This window comes from Scyliorhinus torazame, chromosome 27 (assembly GCF_047496885.1).
Source record: "Scyliorhinus torazame isolate Kashiwa2021f chromosome 27, sScyTor2.1, whole genome shotgun sequence".
Lineage (NCBI taxonomy): Eukaryota > Metazoa > Chordata > Chondrichthyes > Carcharhiniformes > Scyliorhinidae > Scyliorhinus > Scyliorhinus torazame.
The window spans coordinates 18,869,656-18,891,327 of record NC_092733.1 but is presented as its reverse complement, the minus strand read 5'-3'; the positions used below and the strand labels follow the sequence as shown (position 1 = coordinate 18,891,327).

Sequence of the window (21,672 nt, the reverse complement as noted above, 5' to 3'; positions counted from 1 at the left end):
TTCTATGGAAGCCCCTTCCGAGGAAGCCAGCGGTAGTGGAACAAGGATTTATTTTAATCCGTATACAGTACTCTGCCTGAAACTTACAGGATACTGAGAGGCCTAGATAAGGGCGGGGGTGGGGGGGGGGGGGGGGAGTTAGGGGAGAGGGGGTGATCGAAACAGATTGAATACTAATTTGCAAAAGGGAATTGGGTCAATGCCTGAAATGAAAAGATTTGCGGGGCTGTCACGAAAGAGCAAATGCTGGTGAGGCTAATAGGATTGTCCTATCTGTCATGTGAGAGTACCTTTAAGAAATAGGTGATTATAAATGGGTGTGTACATAAATATCTGTAGTGAGAGTACCTTTAATAAATGGTTGTTTACTACTGCAGTGATGTCAGAGTGTGGGTGGAGCTGGGCTGTCTGTCAGGTTTTTACTTTCATTTTAGGCGGTTTGCCGCAGGGTGTGTTTTAGTTTCGTTTTCAGAGCTGGATAGCTGCAGTCACAGCCAGAAGGGGTATTAGTCTCTCTCTCTGTAATCTAAAAACTGTAAATCAATCCTTTGGTGATTTAAAACTAATAACTGCTTTCAGTAGTGACTTTAACCTGATGTGCTTCTGTTAAAAGTTATTTTTTAAGTCTTATGGATGTCAAAAGGAAAGCTTAAAGGACCATTTGGTGAATTCAGAATTATAAATGTTCTCAGTCGTGAATGTAAACCTAATGTGCTTCTGTTAAAAGGTGTCTCTTTTGTATGGATGTTGTTGTTTGGGAAGTTATTAAGGATTACTTAGTGTTGTAGTCTTTGGGGGTTGTATTTGAATTAATGGTTGCTAAGATATTCACTATGTTTTAAAAAGGTTAACTTGAGTTCATAGAATAAACATTGTTTTGCTTTAAAAAATACTTTTCCATTTCTGCTGTACCACACCTGTAGAGTGGGCCGTGTGCTCCCCATACCACAATCTATTAAAAGTTGTGGGTCAGGTGAACTCCATGATACACTTTGGGGTTCTCTAAACCCTGGCCCATAACAATCAAAGAGCCAGGCCAAGCGATGGGCCGAATGGCATCCTGTGCTGTATGGGCCCACGAGAATGATGAAGTAGAAGGTGAAGGATAGCACGGTAGAATTCTATTGTAGGGGAAAGATTTGCAACGAAAACGTGGAGGAGCAAAAAAGGAATGCAGCAGAACTGCAATGACTACTTTTATTTCGATAACCCTTTGAACTGTGAGAGACAGGATGATGAAGCTTTATTTTGATGGATGAATATTTACCCTCCTATTTACTTTCTCGGCTGGCCGACGCAGCCAATGATACTCAGGATATTTCCTTGGCTTCCTCCGTTCTATCTCTGTAATCTTCTGCAGCCCTGCCATCCTCCGCAATCTCCAATTCTGACATCCTCGAGCATCCCCGATTTTAATAGCTCCCAGCGTCAGCAGCCAAGGCCCCTAAGCTCTGGAATTCCCTCACTCAGTAACCGAGGAAGCCAGCGGTAGTGGAACAAGGATTTATTTCAATCTACGTACAGTACTCTGCCTGAAACTTACAGGTTACTGAGAGGCCTAGATGGAATGGTAGTGGAGAGGATGTTTCCACTGGTAGGAGAAACTAGACCCCGAGGGCACAACCTCAGACTGAAGGGACGATCGTTTAAAACTGAGATGAGGAGGAATTTCTTCAGCCAGAGGGTGGTGAATCTGTGGAATTCTCTGCCGCAGAAGGCTGTGGAGGCCAAGTCACTGAGTGTCTTTAAGACAGAGGTAGATAGGTTCTTGATTAATAAGGGGATCAGGGGTTATGGGGAGAAAGAAGGAGAATGGGGATGAGAAACATATCAGTCATGATTGAATGGCTGAGCAGACTCGATGGGCCGAATGGCCTAGTTGTATGTCTTACGGTCTTATGGCAGTAACTCTCCACAACTTAGTCCCCGTTGGGACAACCAACAACTCTTGGCCCTGCTTGGGCTGGCATTTATGTGTATTGATGTGTTATGTGCTCTGGGATAACACGGGCTGCAACTCAATGCAGCTTTGACCAAAAGATACTCCAGACTTTGAAGTAAGTTCAATGTGATTTATTGAACCATTAGCACAGTTCTCTATGAGTTCGACTCTCCTGCTAATCTTGCTATAGTAACTCAGTCTAACTAACCAGTCTGCTCTAAGCCACGTGGTGGGTGTGATGCTTCTGATCTGCCCCTGTCCTACTCTCTAAGTGTCACCTGTGGAAAGAGACAGAGCATGTGTGCCCTGTCCTTATATATAGGTTGTGTAATGCCCCCTTGTGGTAGTGTCACCTCAGGGTGTCTTGACTGCCCATTGGTCGTGTCCTATTCTAAGTGTTCATTTAGCTGTATGTCTGCATGTCATTACGTCTCTGGGGCTCCCTCTAGTGTTTACTTAGTCTTAGTGTATTTACATTAACCCCTTATGTATTTGCAGTATCACCACATGTATGTCTTCCGAGCTCCAGCTGGGCGGGCCTCTGCCCCCTACCTGGGAAGCTCATACTCCACGGGTGTCCCAACGCGCCAGATTTCTGGGTCAGCACGCCGGCGGGATGCTCCGTTTCACCGGCTGGTCAATGGGGTTTCCCATTGTGGGGCAGCCCCGCGCCGCCAGGAAACCCCCGGGCTGCCGGCACAACGGAGCATCCGGCCGGCGGAGAATCTAGCCCACGGGGCGATCGACCATGGTGTCCTCATGGTCTTGGTGGGGGTTATGACACCACCCCCCCCCCCCGCCCACCCACCCCCAAACCTCTTCCCCGTTCAGACGCTCATTAAAACCTACGACTTTGACAGAGAATCTGTTTCCTTCCTCTCCCTTCCCTTCCGCAACTATCTTAATACCTCCTTTTATGGCTGTGGTATCAAATTTTGTTAGATAACTGTATGGTGGAGCACCTTGGGCTGTTTATTCACATCAAAGGCGCCATATGAATGCAGGTTATCGTGTGTGATGTAGGTTAATGGATGAGGGGCATTCGTCCTAAAACAACATCAGGAGAGGGCAGCTGCAATGATCTGATAAACGTCCTCAAAACCAGCAAGTTCAGTATCTTGGCACATTGTGTACTTTCTTTTATCTTGCTTCCTTTCGTACAACCTTTTTATTTTTTATTCTGAATAATTAATCTTTGCAAATCTTCCACGAAGTCCTCCATCCAGCAAGTGATACTGTTCCCTTTTGAAAATCTGCCAACGTTGAAGGCTGTGCATCATTGGCCGTTTATCTGTTTTGGGGGATTTCGGTGAGGGCCAAGTGGTGACAGGACCCTCTTCCCTGTCCGTTTTGACTGTGTTTCTCCCCATCAGGCCACAGGGTTAGTAAGTTTGCCGATGACACGAAGGTTGGGGGAGTTGTAGATAGAGTTGAGGGTTGTTGCAGGTTACAACAGGACATTGACAGGATGCAGAGCTGGGCTGAGAAGTGGCAGATGGAGTTCAACCTTGATAAATGTGAAGTGATTCATTTTGGAAGGTCGAATTTGAATGCTGAATACAGGGTGAAAGGCAGGATTCTTGGAAGTGTGGAGGAACAGAGGGACCTTGGGGTCCACGTACATAGATCCCTCAAAGTTGCCACCCAGGTTGATGGGGTTGTGAAGAATGCGCATGGTGTGTTGGCTTTCATTAACAGGGGGATTGAGTTCAAGAGCCGCGAGGTTTTGCTGCAACTTTATAAAACTCTAGTTAGACCACACTTGGAATATTGTGTCCAGTTCTGGTCGCCTCATTATAGGAAGGATGTGGATGCTTTGGAGAGGGTACAGAGGAGATTTACCAGGATGCTGCCTGGACTGGAGAGCATGTCTTATGAAGAAAGGTTGAGGGAGCTATGGCTGTTCTCACGAGAGCTAAGAAGGAGGATGAGAGGTGACTTGATAGAGGTGTACAAGGTGATGAGAGGCATGGATAGAGTGGATAGCCAGAGACTTTTCCCCAGGGTGGAAATGGCTGTCATGAGGGGACATAATTTTAAGGTGATTGGAGGAAGGTATAGGGGAGGTGTCAGAGGTCGGTTCTTTCCACAGAGAGTGGTGGGTGTGTGGAATGCACTGCCAGCAGAGGTGGTGGAGTCAGAGTCATTCAGGACATTTAAGCGACTCTGAGACAGGCACATGGACAGCAGTAAATTGAAGGGGTGTCGGTTAGGTTGATCTTAGATTAGGATAAATGGTCAGAACAACATCGTGGGCTGAAGGGCCTGTACTGTTCTATGTTCTATGTTAGGAGTAGGCCATTCGGCCCCTCGAGTCTGCTCCGCCATTCAGTGGGATCGTGGCTGATCCGGCATTCCTCATGCCCACTTTCCTGCCCTTTCCCTGTAACACTTGATTCCCTCACTGATCAAGAATCTATCTCAGCCTTAAATATACACAAGGACTCTGCCCCCACAGCTCTCTGAGGCAGGGGGTTGCAAAGATTCACAACCCTCTGAGAGAAGAAATTCCTCCTCATCTCAGTCTTAAATTGTCCCCCCCTTTATGCTGAGGCTCGGCCCTCTGGTCCTAGACACTCCCATGAGGGGAAACATCCCCTCAGCATTTAGCCGGTCAAGTCCCTTAAAAATCTTATCAATGAGATTACCTCTCATTCTTCTAAATTGCAATGAGTAGAGTCCCAACATGTTTAACCTTTGTTCATAAGACAATCCCTCCATACAGGGGAATCATCCTAGTGGACCTTCTCTGAACCGCCGACAATGAAATATTCTTCCCTAATATCACAGGCCGTAGAGGAGTATAGAACTAACAACTGGAACGGGGAGGTCACCCCCTCCACGTTCTGGGAGGCGCTGAAGGCTGTGATCAGAGAAGAAATTATCGCCTACAAAGCGCGCAGAGATGGGGAAGAGAGGGCGACTTGGAAACAACTGGTCGATTCCATATTGGAGGTAGACAGATGGTGCTCCTAGACAGTAGAGTTTCTGGCGGAGAGGAAAAAAGCTACAAATGGACTTTAACCACCAGGAAAGCAGTGCACCAACTTCGCCAGACATGGGGGGGGGATCCTTCTGCGAACACAGAGAAAAAGCCAGCCGCCTGCTGGCTCACCAGCTGAGAAAGCAGACAGCCACCAGGGAAATAGCGCAGGTGAAAGATAGCAAAGGCGGACTGGTAACTGAACCAAAACAAAGGTCAATGAAACATTCGAGGCCTTCAACTGAGGGCTGTACACCTTCGAACCCAGGACGAGGACTCGGGAATGAAACAGTTCTTCGATGGTCTGGGGAAGATAGGAGGAGGGGGCGGGAAGCACAGCTAGAACTGGGAGAAGTGGTTAGCACTGCTGCCTCACAGTACCAGGGATCCAGATTGATTCTGACCTTGGGTGACTGTGTGGAGTCAGCCCGTTCGGGGCCGGGATCGAGCCCGGGTCCTTGGCGCCGTGAGGCAGCAGTGCTAACCACTGCGCCACCGTGCTGCCCTTAAAAAGTACTGGGATCAATGCTGCTGAGATTGTCCAGTATTCATTAAATTAAATTGTCTGAGAGAATCCATACTTCAGATCAGCTGTTTCTCCGTCTCTGATAGAACATTGTGCAGCACTTGACAAAAGAAAAAAGTCTTGATAAATTAGTTTTTATATTTTATTTTATTTATTTTTTATAATTACTCAATCAGAAGATGTGGGCTTCACTGGATTCACGAACCTCTGCTGCCCATCGCTAATTGTCCCTTGAGAAGGCGGTGGGTGAGCCGCCTTCTCGGACCGCTGCAGTCCTGGTGGTGTACACGGTACACCCAGACTGCTGTTAGGGAGGGCGCTCCAGGACCTTGACCCAGTGACTGTGCAGGAATGGCCGATATATTTCCAAGTCAGGATGGTGAGTGGCTTGGAGGAGAACCTGTTGGCGGTTATCATGCACCTGCTGCCCTTGTCCTTCTCTGTGGCAGAGGTTGGGGGTATGGGAGGTGCTGTTGAACGAGCCTTGGTGAGTTGCTGCAGTGCATTGTGTAGATGGTGCACACGGCTGCCACTGTGCGTCGCTGGTGGAAGGGATGAACATTCAACATGGTGGACGGGGTGCCCATCAAGCAGGCTACTAACATTTTCAGTCGATCCCACCTGTGGATTCATGGTGTAAGGATAGGGGGAGGAATGTGAGAGGGCATCAGCAGGCAAATATTTAACAAGGTCATCTCAAGTTAATGGCGCTGATTGCACATTGCTGTCTTAAGAACATTTGGCTGACTTTTATACTGCCAAATGGGTATGGCATGGATAGAGGACTGGCTGACTGGCAGGAGGCAGAGAGTGGGGATAAAGGGGTCTTTTTCAGGATGGCAGCCGGTGACTAGTGGTGTGCCTCAGGGGTCGGTGTGGGGACCACAACTTTTCACAATATACATCAACGATCTGGAAGAAGGAACTGAAGGTGCTGTTGTTAAGTTTGCAGATGATACAAAGATATGTCGAGGGAAGTATTGAGGAAGCAGGGGGGGCTGCAGAAGGACTTGGACAGGCTAGGAGAGTGGGCAAAGAAGTGGCAGATGGAATACAATGTGGAAAGTGTGAGATGATGCACTTTGGAAGGAGAAATGGAGGCATAGACTATTTTATAAATGGGGAAATGCTTAGGAAATCAGAAGCACAAAGGGACTTGGGAGTCCTCATTCAGGATTCTCTTAAGGTTAACGTGCAGGTTCAGTCGGCAGTTAGGAAGGCAAATGCAATGTTAGCATTTATGTCGAGAGGGCTAGAATACAAGAGCAGGGATGTACTTCGGAGGCTGCACAAGGCTCCGGTCAGACCCCATTTGGAATACTGGGAGCAGTTTTCGGCCTAGTATCTAAGGAAGGATGTAGTGGCCTTGGAGAGGGTCCAGAGGAGGTTCACAAGAATGAAGAGCTTGTTGTATGAGAAACGGTTGAGGACTCTGGGTCTGTACTCGTTGGAGTTTAGAAGGATGAGGGGGGGGGATCTTATTGAAACTTACAGGATACTGCGAGGCCTGGATAGAGTGGACGTGAAGAGGATGTTTCCACTTGAAGGAAAAACTAGAACCGAGGGCACAGCCTCAGACTGAAGGGACGATCCTTTAAAACAGAGATGAGGAGGAATTTCTTGAGCCAGAGAGTGGTGAATCTGTGGAACTCTTTGCCACAGAAGGCTGTGGAGGCCAAATCACTGAGTGTCTTTAAGACAGAGATAGATAGGTTCTTGATTAATAAAGGGATCAGAGGTTATGGGGAGAAGGCAGGAGAATGGGGATGAGAAAAAAAATCAGCCATGGTTAAATGGCGGAGAAGACTCGATGGGCCGAGTGGCCTAATTCTGCTCCTATGTCTTATGGTCTTATGAAGGGTTTGTAGAGAGCTTGGAGGAGACTGATTCAGTTGGGACTTTCAAAGAAAGAACCTGATAATCCCCTGAAGAGGAGAAAAGAAATGCAGGCCCTTCAGGGGAAAAAGAGGTGGGGAGCGGACCTGGCTTGTTTGTTCCCGGAGAAAGCCAGCAGGGGAGATGACGGGCTGAATGGCCTCTTTCTGAGCAATTACCATTCTCCGATTCCATGTTTTGTGCTGAATGTGCTGTGTGTGTGGAGTCGCCTCACTATCAGCGAGGACTATCAGAGACTGCAGACATAGCCCTTAAACATCTTATCTCTAGGTCTTATTGAATTATCGAGAGAAACCTTCTCCCCTCTCTCTCACTGGCTCTCCCCCCCCTCCTCGAGATAAACCACTTCCTGCCTTTCATCAAAGTTCAGGTCATTCTCTCGCCACACAGTGACTTCAGTTTGTTATTGTCTCTCTCTGTTTTGTTGGCCCTGTTTGAAATGAGCGTTTCAGACAATCTCTCTCGAAGCTTGAGTTTAAGAGGCTTTGGCTTAATGGCTATCTCAGCCAGCTTGGGGAGGGAAAGGGCTCCCTTACCATTGAGACACGGTGTGCCGACAAAGCGATAGATAGGGGCAAAGCGCCCCTAATTGGAACATAGGCAAAGAAGTAAACCATTCGGCCCCTTGAGCCTACTCTCCCATTCAATGATTTTTTATTCATTAATGGGATGTGGGTGTCACTGGCTGGGCCAGCATTTATTGCCCCCCCCCCCTGAGGGCATTTAAGAGTCAACCACATTGCTGTGGGTCTGGAGTCACATGTAGGCCAAACAAGGTAAGGATGGCAGATTTCCTTTACAATCGGCAATGGTTTCATGGTCACCTAGAGACTTTTAATTCCAGATTTGTATTGAACTTAAATTTCATTATCTGCCGTGGCGGGATTCGAACCTGGGTCCCCAGAGCATGACTAGTAATCTCTGGATTGCTAGTCTGGCGACAATACCACTAAGCCACTACCTCTTGGCTTATCTCCGTGTCGACTCTGGTTACCCTCATCGGTTCCATACCCCATAAAATCCTTCCCCACCTCCTCTCCCCGGTGGTGAATCGCCTTCTTGAACCTCTGCAGTCCACGTGGTGTCAGGAAGGGAGTTCCAGGATTTAAAGACCAGCAACAGTGAGGAAATGGCGACATAGTTCCAAGTCAGGATGATGTACGTGTGGCTCGGGGCAGAACTTGCGTTGGGGGGGGTGGGGGGAACGAGTCCCCATGCGCCTGCTGCCCCCTGTCCCTCGAGGGACGAGAGATCGTAGGTTCGGGACATGCTTTGGAAGGAGACCTGGTGAGTTGCTGCGGTGTGTCCTATAGATGGTACACACTGTGTGTCTGTGGTGGAGGGAATGTACGTTGAAGGTTTGTGGATGCGTTGCCAGTCAAGCGGGCTGTTTTGCCTTGGATGGTGTCACGCATCTGGAGTGCTGTTGGAGTCCCACTCATCCAGGCAAGCGGAGAGCACTTTATCACACTCCTGTGTCCTAGTAGACGGTGGACAGGCTTTGTGGTAAATCTAAGTGAATTTAGGCACCAGAGGTGCCATAGAATATAGAACTGTACAGCACAGTGCAGGCCCTTCGGCCCACGATGTTGTGCCCAACTAGTCTGAAACTAAGATCAAAGCAACCTACTCCCAATCATTCTAGTGCACTCCATATGCCTTTCCAATAACCGCTTGAAAATTCCTAAAGTGTCCGACTCCACTACCATAGCTGGGAGTGCGTTCCACGCCCCAACCACTCTCTGAGTAAATAACCTACCTCTGACATCCCTCCTTTATCTTCCACCATGAACCTTATGCCCCCTTGTAACAGCTACACCCACCCAAGGAAAAAGTCGCTGAACGTCCACTCTATCTATCCCTCTCATCATATTATACATCTCAATTAAGTCACCTCTCATCTTTCAGATATGTTCAACCAAACTTGGTCTGAGTCAGGGGGTGTGTTTCAATGTACGAATGGCCACCCTTCGGTTTGTACTGGAGGAAATCCAATATTCCTCTGCATTCCCAAGCTTGCGCCACTTTCCCACAACCTTTTTGCAGGCGGGGAATGCCTCGTGGGATCTCTAGCATCAATGATCATGAGGTTGACTTCAGGCTTTTCTTAGATTGTTAGATGTTTAATGGCTTTTCGGTTATTTTTAAATAATTCCCATTGCTTTTTAACATTTATTATGGGATGTGGGCTTCGCTGGCGAGGCCAGTGTTTAATGCCCATCCCCAATTGCCCCTTAGGAAGGGGGTGGTGAGCTGCCTTCTTGAACCGCTCCAGTCTCTGTGGAGTAGAAGCACTCACAGTGACATCAGGGAGGAAGTTCCAGGATTTATTATTGCACGGATCCTGAGAACCACAGTGTGTAGTGGGTGAATGGCTATGGATGATACATCAGGGCTGTAGAAGTGGCATGGGGGAAATGTGAGTGGGCATGGGGGAATGTGAGGGGGCATGGGGGAATGTGAGGGGGCATGGGGGAATGTGAGGGGGCATGGGGGAATGTGAGGGGGCATGGGGGAATGTGAGGGGGCATGGGGGAATGTGAGGGGGCATGGGGGAATGTGAGGGGGCATGGGGGAATGTGAGGGGGCATGGGGGAATGTGAGGGGGCATGGGGGAATGTGAGGGGGCATGGGGGAATGTGAGGGGGCATGGGGGAATGTGAGGGGGCATGGGGGAATGTGAGGGGGCATGGGGGAATGTGAGGGGGCATGGGGGAATGTGAGGGGGCATGGGGGAATGTGAGTGGGCATGGGGGAATGTGAGTGGGCATGGGGGAATGTGAGTGGGCATGGGGGAAAGTGAGTGGGCATGGGGGAAAGTGAGTGGGCATGGGGGAAAGTGAGTGGGCATGGGGGAAAGTGAGTGGGCATGGGGGAATGTGAGTGGGCATGGGGGAATGTGAGTGGGCATGGGGGAATGTGAGTGGGCATGGAGGAATGTGAGTGGGCATGGAGGAATGTGAGTGGGCATGGGGAATGTGAGGGGGCATGGGGAATGTGAGTGGGCATGGGGGAATGTGAGTGGGCATGGGGGAATGTGAGTGGGCATGGGGGAATGTGAGTGGGCATGGGGGAATGTGAGTGGGCATGGGGGAATGTGAGTGGGCATGGGGGAATGTGAGTGGGCATGGGGGAATGTGAGTGGGCATGGGGGAATGTGAGTGGGCATGGGGGAATCCGAGGGGGCATGGGGGAATCCGAGGGGGCATGGGGGAATGTGAGTGGGCATGGTGGAATGTGAGTGGGCATGGGGAAATGTGAGTGGGCATGGGGGAATGTGAGTGGGCATGGGGGAATGTGAGTGGGCATGGGGGAATGTGAGTGGGCATGGGGGAATCCGAGGGGGCATGGTGGAATGTGAGTGGGCATGGGGGAATGCGAGGGGGCCTGGGGGAATGCGGGGGGGCCTGGGGGAATGCGGGGGGGCCTGGGGGAATGCCATGGGGCCTGAGGGAATGCCATGGGGCCTGAGGGAATGCGAGGGGGCAAGGGGGAATGCGAGGGGGCAAGGGGGAATGCGAGGGGGCAAGGGGGAATGCGAGGGGGCATGGGGGAATGCGAGGGGGCATGGGGGAATGCGAGGGGGCATGGGGGAATGCGGGGGGGCCTGGGGGAATGCGGGGGGGCCTGGGGGAATGCGGGGGGGCCTGGGGGAATGCGGGGGGGCCTGGGGGAATGCGGGGGGACCTGGGGGAATGCCGGGGGGCCTGGGGGAATGCCGGGGGGCCTGGGGGAATGCGAGGGGGCCTGGGGGAATGCGGGGGGGCCTGGGGGAATGCGAGGGGGCAAGGGGGAATGCGAGGGGGCATGGGGGAATGCGAGGGGGCATGGGGGAATGCGAGGGGGCATGGGGGAATGTGAGCGATGGCATGTGGAATCTGAGTGGACATGGTGTGACATTGGGGATTTGTGGGGTGACATGAGGGAGCGCGGAGTGTGGATGGAGGGTGAGGGGGTAAGATTTTGGTTGCCTTTAAATGATGTTGGTGGCTGGTCTGCTGTGTTGAAAAACCGAGGCGGGATTTCTGTCTGGCCTGTCTCCGCACCCACACTCCTCAAACACACCATGGCGGCCTGAGTCGTGAATACAGCAATCTCCCTGAAAGTCACACATGGGTCCCATGTGCATTTTGTGATTCTTGAAAATGCACAGGTCACGTTTTTCTGAGCTCAGGTGAAAAACCGTTCATCGTTCTCTTAATGTGGAGATGCTGGCATTGGACTGGGGTGAACATAGTAAGAAGTCCTCATTCTCTTAAGTACAGGACCTTCCCCCGGCATTATTTTGAAGTAGAGCAGAGGGAGTGTGTCATGGTCAGTGTTTATACCTTAATCAACATCACAAGAAAACCGATGATCTGATCCTTTATTACATTGCTGGCTAGGCAGCACGGTGGTGCAGTGGTTAGCACTGCTGCCTCACGGCGCCAAGGACCTGGGTTCGATCCTGGCCCCGGGTCACTGTCATTTTGGAGTTTGCACATTCTCCCCGTGTCTGCGTGGGTCTCACCCCCACAACCCAAAGGGTAGTTGGATTGGCCGCGCTAAATTGTCCCTTAAAAAAAAATTAAATTTAGAGTACCCAATTATTATTTTTGTTCCAATTAAGGGGCAATTTAGCGTGGCCAATCCACCTAACCCGCACATCTTTGGGTTGTGGGGGCGAAACCTACGCAGACACGGGGAGAATGTTCAAACTCCACACGGATAGTGACCCAGGGCCGGGATCCGAACCCACTTAATTGGAAAAATTAAATAAAAATGATATTTCTGAGTGCAGAAGTTTGGCTTTGTACAAACTGGCTGCTGGCTGCTGGCGATCCCTGTATCGGGGAACCGCGGCCACATTTCAAAAGGTATTTCAGCGGCTGTGTAGCGCTTTGGGACGTCCTGAGGTGGCGGGAGATGCGAATCCGTTCGACACAGGAAAAAAAGCTTTGAAAAATGTAACTAATCGCGTTGCCTTCCAATTGAGGCGAGAGCTGCCTCGTCCAATCACGTAGGCTTCACCGATGTGGGAGGGCGTTTAGGCTATTTTCCAAGGACCTGGGTGATAGACTGGAAGTTGTGGTGCTCTTCCCGCCCCCTCCCCCACCAGATCTCGTAAGATTTGCAAAGCAGTTTCACGCTGGAGTGTGTTTACTGGTTTCAGAACACTTGCAGGAACCATCAGAGACACTTCACAATCACAATTGGAAAGCCTCACACCATGATTCATCCCTGCTGCCAGTGGAAAATAGGATCTTACCTCATTGTGTTAAGCGCCGCTGCTATCTTTGAAGCAAGATCATTGAACTTGGAAGACAAAAGTAAGGCTTTTAAGGTTTATTACTCTGCCTGCCTAGACCCTCAGGTCAAGTCTTCATGCAGACTGGACTTGACATTTACAGACAGTTTTAAGAGCCGGCTCAACGTGCTGAATTGCCTACTCCAGCTCCATGTTTTAGTTTGCTTTGAAGGAAAAGATAATTTTGCTCATTTACGTCGAGATGAAGTTGGCTTTGTTGTGGGCGGAAGACACGGGTTGCCTGATACCTTGAGCCTTCAGGTGTCCTTGCTTCTCACCCGAGTGTGACAACTGACCTTTAGGGAGATTTACGGCATAAATGTTTTAATATCATGACCCATAATTATATTGCTCATCTTCATGCGCATTCCTGAATAATTAAACAACCTCATAATTCATTCATTTTTTGTTGTTGTTGACTGAATTGTGGCAATGTTTATCAAAATGACTGAACTAGATGCGTATTTCTTGGAATTTACATCAAATTTTTGAATCATTTATAAAAATTATTTCGCTGAATGTGGGCTGGGCCCAGCATTTGAGCCGCCTTCTTGAACCGCTGCAGTCCGTGTGGTGTAGGTACTCCCACTGTGCTGTTAGGGAAGGAGTTTCAGGATTTTGACCCGGCGACAGTGAAGGAACGGTGATATATTTCCAAGTCAGGTGTGTGATTTGGAGGGGTATCTCTAGGCAGCGGTGTTCCCATGTGTCTGCTGCCCTTGTCCTTCTAGATGGTGGGGGTTCTGGGTTTGGAAAGAGCTGGCTAAGGAGCCTTGGTGAGTTCCTGCCATGCATCTATCTTGTAGATGGTACACACGGCTGCTACTGTGAACTGGAGGCGGAGGGAGCGAGTGTTTGAGGTGGTGGATGTGGTGCCAATCCCGGGCATTGTTGAGCTTCTTGAGTGTTGTGAAGCGGCCCTCACCCAGGTAAATGGGGAGGATTCCATCACACTCTTGATCTGTGCCTTGTAGATTGTGGGCAGGCTTTGGGGAGTCAGGAGGTGAGTTACTCCCCGCAGGATTCCCAACCTCAGCTGTTTGAGAAACACAGTGCAATATATTTATGGCTGCTCCGGTTCAGTTTCTGGTCAATCCCCCAGGATATTGGTGGTAGGGGATTTAGTGATGGTGATATTGAATGTCAAGGGGAGATGGTTAGCTTCTCTCCAGTTGGAGATGGTCATGGCCCCTGTGCGAATGCCACTTGCCCATTAGCAGCCCAAGCAATTGTGTGGTACAGGCTGGGTGGATGAGAGAGTCTTTAATTGGATGATTGGCAGCTCTGCAGTTCCAATGGTGCCAGGCAGGAGCTGCTAACCCTGCTGGGACGACCCCCTGCAGAAGAGGAGCCCAGATGCCAAGTTAACCTTGGGGTACCATGAAGGCCTGGCTGGGCAGCCAGTTCAAGGGCATGGGTGAGGTGGGGTGGAGGGCTTGGTCTGAGGGACCAAGAGGATAAAAGGGCAAGTATAACTGCAGGAAAGAATGGTGCCTTCAGTTGGCCAAGGGGACCCACAGTGGAGGTTCTTCCTCCCCAACAACCATCAAAAGTCAACACCAACCCAGGCAGCTAAAGCTGCTAAGCTTCTTGCATGGCGTTGGCCTTTTCCTACCTTGGGTTAAATTAGCAGTGGCGGTGGGATGAGGCCTTGAAGTGGCTGTCAGTGACCCATTTGATGGCCTGAATGGGCCCCGAGGGTGGATGGGCTGCCCACACCTCCCCCCACCCCTATAAAGATTCAACCAGGGTGGGGGAACGGCAGAAATCCCCCTACTGGGGGAATTTTAGGATTGGTTATGGGAATGGAGTCCGAGCTGCTCTTGTAGCCTTCGGAATGGAACTCCAGTTCATTTCAGTATCGGTCATTCCCGAATTTTACTGCTATCTCTTGCTGAGAACTTAAGTGGGCACTCTACCAAAATCAACCTAACAGGGCTACGGAGAGAGCGGATAGGTGGGACTATTGGATCAGTATGCCGAGAGCCAGCACCAGCTTGATGGGCTGAATGACCTCCTTCCGTGCTGATTAACTCCTTTGAGAGGGATAAAACATCCGATTGAAGTGCCGAAGGTTCGCAGTTAAGCCCGAGTCCACTCGAGCTTTGCCAATGAACCTGTTCCATTTGTTCGACCTCTTATTCATTTTATGCGGCAGAGCCCTTGGAAAACCCAACTCCTCTCTCTCTCTCTCTTTTAAAAAAAAAAATAGGACTTTGAGCCCAATTTTTTCAGCCGCCTCAGAGACACTGGGTTTGCAAAAACAGTTTTTCTTTGCGCTCAGGTAGCGCGAGATAACATTTCTTGAGCGCAAACATGGTGCACACTATCTGCCCGCCTTGTTGTTTGTTACAGGGTTTACGAGCAGTGATGTTAGGAGCGCGACTTATCTTTCCAAACATGTGTTGCGATTGATGGGGCCAAGAACAGGCTCTCGAGCAGAGTGGTGTAATTTACTGGTTCGACGAGGCGTGGTTGGGGAAGATTAGCATTCCGTCCCAGTTTCTTTCAATAAAGCACGTAAACCAGCCACTAACATAAACAACTTGTCCCCCCACAACCTCTCGTGACTCGAGGTATGCCCGCCACCCTCGCATTTCAGGAGGGATGTTAAACCAAGCTCCCGTTTTGAACAGTTTTTGTCCCTTTATGAAAATGAAATGAAAATTAAAATCGCTTATTGTCACAAGTAGGCTTCAAATGAAGTTACTGTGAAAAGCCCCTAGTCGCCACATTCCGGCACCTGTTCGGGGAGGCTGGTACGGGAATTGAACCGTGCTGCTGGCCTGCCTTGGTCTGCTTTAAAAGCCAGCGATTTAGCCCAGTGTGCTAAACCAGCCCCCTTTATCTAAGGAACATAGAATTTGCCTTGCGGAAGGGGGCCATTCGGCCCATTGAGTCTGCACCAACCCTTGGAAAGACCACCCCACTTAAGGCCACACTTCCACCCTATCCCCGTAACCCCTCTGATGCACAATCAATACTCTTGAGACCACGAGATAGATAGGTTCTTGATCAAGAAAGGGATCAGGGGGCAGAACGGTGGCGCAGTGGTTAGCACTGCTGCCTCATACCGCCGAGGTCCCAGGTTCGAACCTGGCTCTGGGTCACTGTCCGTGTGGAGTTTGCACATTCTCCCCGTGTTTGCACCCTGGCGGAAACCCACGCAGACACGGGGAGAACGTGCAGACTCCGCACAGACAGTGACCCAAGCTGGGAATCGAACCTGGGACCTTGGAGCTGTGGAGCCACAGTGCTAACCACTGTGCTACCGTGCCGCCCCCCCCACTGTGCTACCGTGCCGCGGAAAGGTACATTGGCCACTGGAGGCAGTCCAGGGAAGGTTCACTAGTTTGACCCCGGGTATGGAGGGATTTGCTTGCGTGGAGAGGTTGAGTAGGTTGGGCCTGACCCGACCTTACATGCATGGGTTAATTGCGATAGGCCGCTCCTAGCAGGAGAGCTCGTACTCCGTAAGGAGCACGAGGAAGACAAACTTTCCCACCCCTTAGGTTCCGTGGGGGATATTACAAAAACACATAGGATTCTCAGGGGGCTTGACAGGGTAGATGTTAAGAAATTGTTCCTTTCCCATGGTGGGAGAGTCTAGGACCAGAGGGTATAATTTCACAGTAAGTTGTCGCCCATTTAAGACAGGTGAGAAGGGTAGTGAATCTGTGGAATTCTTTACCGCAGAGAGCTGTAGAGGCTGGGTCGTTAAGTATGTTCAGGGCTGAGAGAGACAGATTTTTAATCAGTGGGGGAATCGAGGGTTATGAGGGGAAGGCAGGAAAGTGGAGTTGAGGATTAAAGTATCAGATCAGTCATGATCTCGTTGAATGGTGGACCAGACTCGAAGGGTCGAATGGTCTGCTTCTGGCCCTATGTCTTGTGGCCCCCTCAGGTGGGAAACTGTTTTGAAGAGGTACAATTAAGTGGCGTCCTCCTTGATCTCCTATTATCCTTCAGCCAATGTTGCTAGAACAAGGGGCGCTATCTACCCGAATCGGGTCAGAGTCCCGTAGCACGCGTGATTAGCTGGGTGTTTCCCGGCGCTTGAGGCACCAAGAAACACCCCGCTCATCTAATGTCCATCCAGGTAGATTGGAGTTCTCAGCGCCGAACTCCCTGACAAGGCCGCACGTAGCCCCGTCCGATCTCTGGAATCCCCGACGCGACCCCCGAACCCCTCCCAGCCCTAACCCACTATGAGAGGGTCCCCGAGCCACCCCGCATCCCCCCACACCCTCGCAGGGCACCTTCCGGCTGCGCAAAAAATGCCAGCTTGGGATTTGGCAGTGACAGCCTGGTACCCTGCTAGTGCCCATGGCAGTGTCACCTGGGCACCTTGGCAGTGCCAGGCTGACACCCAGGTGGCACTGCTAGAATGCCAGGGTGGCAGGGCTGGAGTGTCTGGTTGGCACCAGCAGTGCCAGGGTACCACCTTTCCCAGAGGGCATGCACCAGGGGGCCTCCAGTACTCTGGGAGACCAGCATTGAACGGCTCTCGCCCCAGCTCTGCAGGGCGAGGGAGGGGATTAGATCCCTCACCTTGGTTACCTCATGGAACTGCATATTAGAGTGCGGCTTGCTGTCTCGCTCTCGTATGCAGATTTGCCAGAAAGTGATCCCGCCCACAATGGATGGGATTCCCATTGCGACGCCCCACGAGATTGCGTTAGATCTCGCGAGGCGCGGCGAGCTGGGTAGCTCCCGGAAGTGGGATCTCTCGGCATCTACCGATCGCGTTGCGCCATGCCACGCTGCTTTTCGGGCAGGTAGATACCGCCCAAGGTTATTCAATGGACATCATATTGCGGCTGTGGGATCTTGCTGTGCATCCCATTCAAAAGGTTAATATGCACTTTCCGGGATGGGCTGAGATTGTGAAGGGCAACGATATTAATGTAAGATCCTTCTTGTTGGACTCGGCCCTTCGTGCCTATCAACAATGTCTATTTTGATCTTAAGGCTTTCAGGCCTGGTCAGTCCCCCCATCTCTCCATTTCTTTTTGCTGCCTCTTTCTCTCTGTCCCCGAGTGGAGATGTCCGGTTGTTTCTTGAACTTATTTATGCGCCACACTCCCATGGCCTATTGAGTGGTGCCTCTAGAAGACTTCCCATTGCAGCTTGTGTGAGGCTGAAACAGACTGAGATCGCTACACCTCGGGCGGAATCTCGTGCCCCCCCCCCCCCTCCGCAGCAACCCCCCCTCCCCAAGGTGGTAACCGTGTCATCTTCCCGCCTCCACCCCTGTTTGATCAGTGATGGGTAGGCCTGTGAAAGGTTGACTCGTTGGGGTTTTGATGGCGATACCCCCTGAATTGGCACCATTCCTGTCCCATTAACGGTGGCAAGTGGGCTCTTGAAGCTGGAGAGTCATTCGGAGGCCTTCTGTCCTCTGGGGAGCACTTGGCCGCAGTCGAGGATAAATAACTGGGAGGCCACTTCAGTGTGAACATTCTCTCTTGACAATGTTTCAAAAGAAAAAAGTAATGATTAAGAAAATGGAGAAAGTAGCCAGCCCACCAACATGGGCAGTGCTGGGATTGGGGTCATCCTTCTACAAGGAGGCCTGTGACTGCTCTCAGTCATTACGGGGCACCGTTCGGCATTCTCTGCACTCTTTGAGTTTACCACTGGGTGCCCGCCTCCAGATTAGTTGAACTCCCTCCTCGTTGCCCAGGGAACTGATTGGAATACCCTCCCAAACCTGCTTCAACATGACTCTTAATGAGCCGAATTGGGTGCCTGCCCCGTGGGCAGCACAGTAGCACAAGTGGATAGCACTGTGGCTTCATAGCGCCAGGTCCCAGGTTCGATTCCCCGCTGGGTCACTGTCTGTGCGGAGTCTGCACGTTCTCCCCGTGTCTGCGTGGGTTTCCTCCGGGTGCTCCGGTTTCCTCCCACAGTCCAAGGACGTGCAGATTAGGTGGATTGGCCATGATAAATTGCCCTTAGTGACCAAAAAGGTTAGGAGCAGGTTATTGGGTTTCGGGGATAGGGTGGAAGTGAGGGCTTAAGTGGGTCGGTGCAGACTCGATGGGCCAAATGGCCTCCTTCTGCACTGTGTGTTCTATGTAAATCTGCCTTGCTGGTTGGGTTGCCAACTGTGAATAAATGTATTCCTGGAGGTTCAATCACATGACCTGCCCCACACTCCAGCCATTAACCGGCCAACATGTCCGTCCCCGTGACGCACAGCCTTCCTACCCCAAATGGAAAGCAAAATGACTCATTGCCCAATTGGATGATGCTTGACATTCAACCACACAGCCCCCCCCCCCCCCCCCCCCCCCCCGCCCCGCTCTCCCATTTTGAATGATGATTTAATATCTGGCAAGGAGAAAAGTTCAAAGAATGTAACAATAGAACCCAACCTAATTCATGTCCTGATGATTTTTCTCCAGGGTCACACACAGCAGCAGTGTCCTGGAGATTGACCTCCATTTCCGGGAGACTGCAGGCCCATCCTGGCGGTTCGGCAAACCTACCTTGGCCAAAATGGCCGACGCCAGGAATGGGACCAGGAAACCAGCGCATCTGGTATTTTCGTGCCATGTATGCCTCCATTCCCAACCTCGTCATTGGGGGGGGGCCTGAAAATCCTGCCCTGTTTAGCAAGCCACTGTCTAGACATGCTCAGGCTCCTGCTGAGACAAAACAGAGGCACTTCCAGGGATTCCCTGGAGATCACCAACATGTCCCCGATGCCACGGCCATTGTCTGTTTAGCAGCCACAGCCGGACTACACAGATGAACACAGCAGTCCCTGTTCCACGACCCTCTCATGGCGGGCAGCACGGTAGCATAGTTGCTTCACAACTCCGGGGTCCCAGGTTCGATTCCCGGCTGGGTCACTGTCTGTGCGGAGTCTGCAGGTTCTCCCCGTGTGTGCGTGGGTTTCCTCCGGGTGCTCCAGTTTCCTCCCACAGTCCAAAGATGTGCGGGTTAGGTGGATTGGCCATGATAAATTGCCCTTAGTGTCCAAAAAATGTTAAGTGGGGTTACTGGGTTACGGGGATAGGTGGGCTTCAGTAGGATGCTTTTTGTAAGGGCTGGTGCAGACTTGATGGGCCGAATGGCCTCCTTCTGCACTGTAAATTCTATTCTATGATTTTTGTCCGAGTTTTTTTTCCACGACCCCGGCCCATGTTTGGTGAGCGGCAGGTCAAAGGTCACCATGGCTTGGTTAGTCTCCAAACAGTGCACAAGGTCAGAACACAGAGGATTGGATGGCAGGGCAGAATCTCTCACCGATTACCTGGGAAGGAAAATTAACTCTCATCTCCGTGACACCTCTCACCACCTCAGGATGTCCCAACGTGCTTTGCAACCAATGGAATGTCGTCCCTGTTGTAATGCATGGAAAAATTAAATGAAAATCGCTCATTGGCACAAGTAGGCTTCAATGAAGTTACTGTGAAAAGCCCCTAGTTGCCACATTCCGGCGCCTGTTCGGGAGGCTGGTACGGGAATTGAACCGTGCTGCTGGCCTGCCTTGGTCTGCTTTAAAAGCTAGCTATTTAGCCCTGTGCTAAACCAGCCCCTATTGGAAACCTGACAGCCAATTGTCCCGCAGGGAACTCCCACAAAAGCAATGTGGTAATGAGAGGATAATTGTTTTAGCGATTGTTGGTTGAGGGATAAATGTTAACTGTCATGTTCCCTGAACGACAACAGTGACTTCAATGCGTGTCTTTAAGACAGAGATAGATAGGTCCTTGATCAAGAAAGGGATCAGAGGGCAGAACGGTGGCACAGTGGTTAGCACTGCTGCCTCATACCGCCAAGGTCCCAGGTTCGATCCCGGCTCTGGGTCACTGTCCGCGTGGAGTTTGCACATTCTCCCCGTGTCTGCGTGGGTTTCGCCCCCACAACCCAAAGATGTGCAGGGTAGGTGGATTGGCCACGCTAAAATTTCCTCATCCCACTCTTTACAAAGCACCAATAAATTACAGCAGAACATTCTTTTCTTTTAAAAAAAGAAATCGATGAGAAGATACAAAGACTCGCTTGTTTCACCCCACCCCCCAGTTGTCCCCCGCCCCCAGTTTTTACCTGACTTTAGGATCAAAGTCAGGAACTTGATTCATATGACTTGGGATAACATTTTTAAAATAAATTTTTAGAGTATCCAATTCTGTTTTTTCCAATTTAGGGGCAATTTAGCATCTTTTGGGTTGTGGGGACGAAACCCACGCAAACAGGGGGAGAATGTGCAACCTCCACACGGACAGTGATCCAGAGCCGGGATCGAACCTGGGACATCGGCGCTGTGAGGCAGCAGGGCTAACCCACTGCGCCACTGTGCTGCCCCGACCTGCGATAACTTAACCTCTTCCCAAAGAGGACCGTTGTCAATCTCGAGCCACTTCTGACCGTCACAGTAACGAGCCTAAAATTGGCTTCAGGGTGTGCCTTTGTAAATCACTGTCTGTCAGAGTGGACCCGATCTGTGGCTTCAAAGGCACTGGGCCAGGTTAGAGGTTAAACAGCACAGGCTAAAGACTAAAATTCCTGGAGTAGATATTGTGCGACTTCAGTTGGTAATCTGATCTCGGGCTTTTAGCGAGGATTTTAAACTGGAAAATCACCTCACAGGGTGTTGATGTGTGAGCAATTAACAGGCCTGCATCAAATCGCACTTACTGAGGTGGTAACATCGTTTATTTTAAATTGGGCAATTGCCTCAGTTAAAGCGAGAGAGCTAAAAGTGAGAAATATCGTAGGATCCTGTGGTTATGAAAGAAAGCTCCCAATTGGTGGCGATTTTCACTGGAGCAGAGTGGCGATGAATCCAGTGGAGATTTGGTAACTTCTAGAAGGTTCAGAGAAAGTAAACTATAAAAGATTGTCCCTGTTATTTGGCACATCGCTGATAAGGGGGAGGGGGGACAAATTGAGGATAATTGCAGGACAATAATTGTTGGTTTTAGAAGGGAGGATTATCAGAAAATACCACAAGTGGCTACTGAGGTCAGGAGTGTAACATTCCTCAAAAGGGAATCACTTGTGTAGTTGAAATGGAAAAATAA

At 50.5% G+C, this 21,672-nt stretch overlaps 1 protein-coding gene across 2 annotated transcripts in view; it reads left to right on the top strand.

Moving 5' to 3' along the window:
• The window catches only part of LOC140403271 (erythropoietin receptor-like), a 54,350-nt gene that overhangs the window by 12,258 nt on the left and 20,420 nt on the right, over window positions 1-21,672 (top strand). Inside the window, exon 1 of one of the 2 annotated variants that reach the window (XM_072491056.1) lies at window positions 12,464-12,656. The exons of the other annotated variant lie outside the window; for it this stretch is intronic. Within the exon in view, the coding sequence (XP_072347157.1) occupies window positions 12,557-12,656 (100 nt within the window). The 5' untranslated portion in view covers window positions 12,464-12,556. Of the gene's footprint in view, window positions 1-12,463; window positions 12,657-21,672 lie in introns of those variants that run through there. 2 annotated transcript variants of the gene reach the window in all.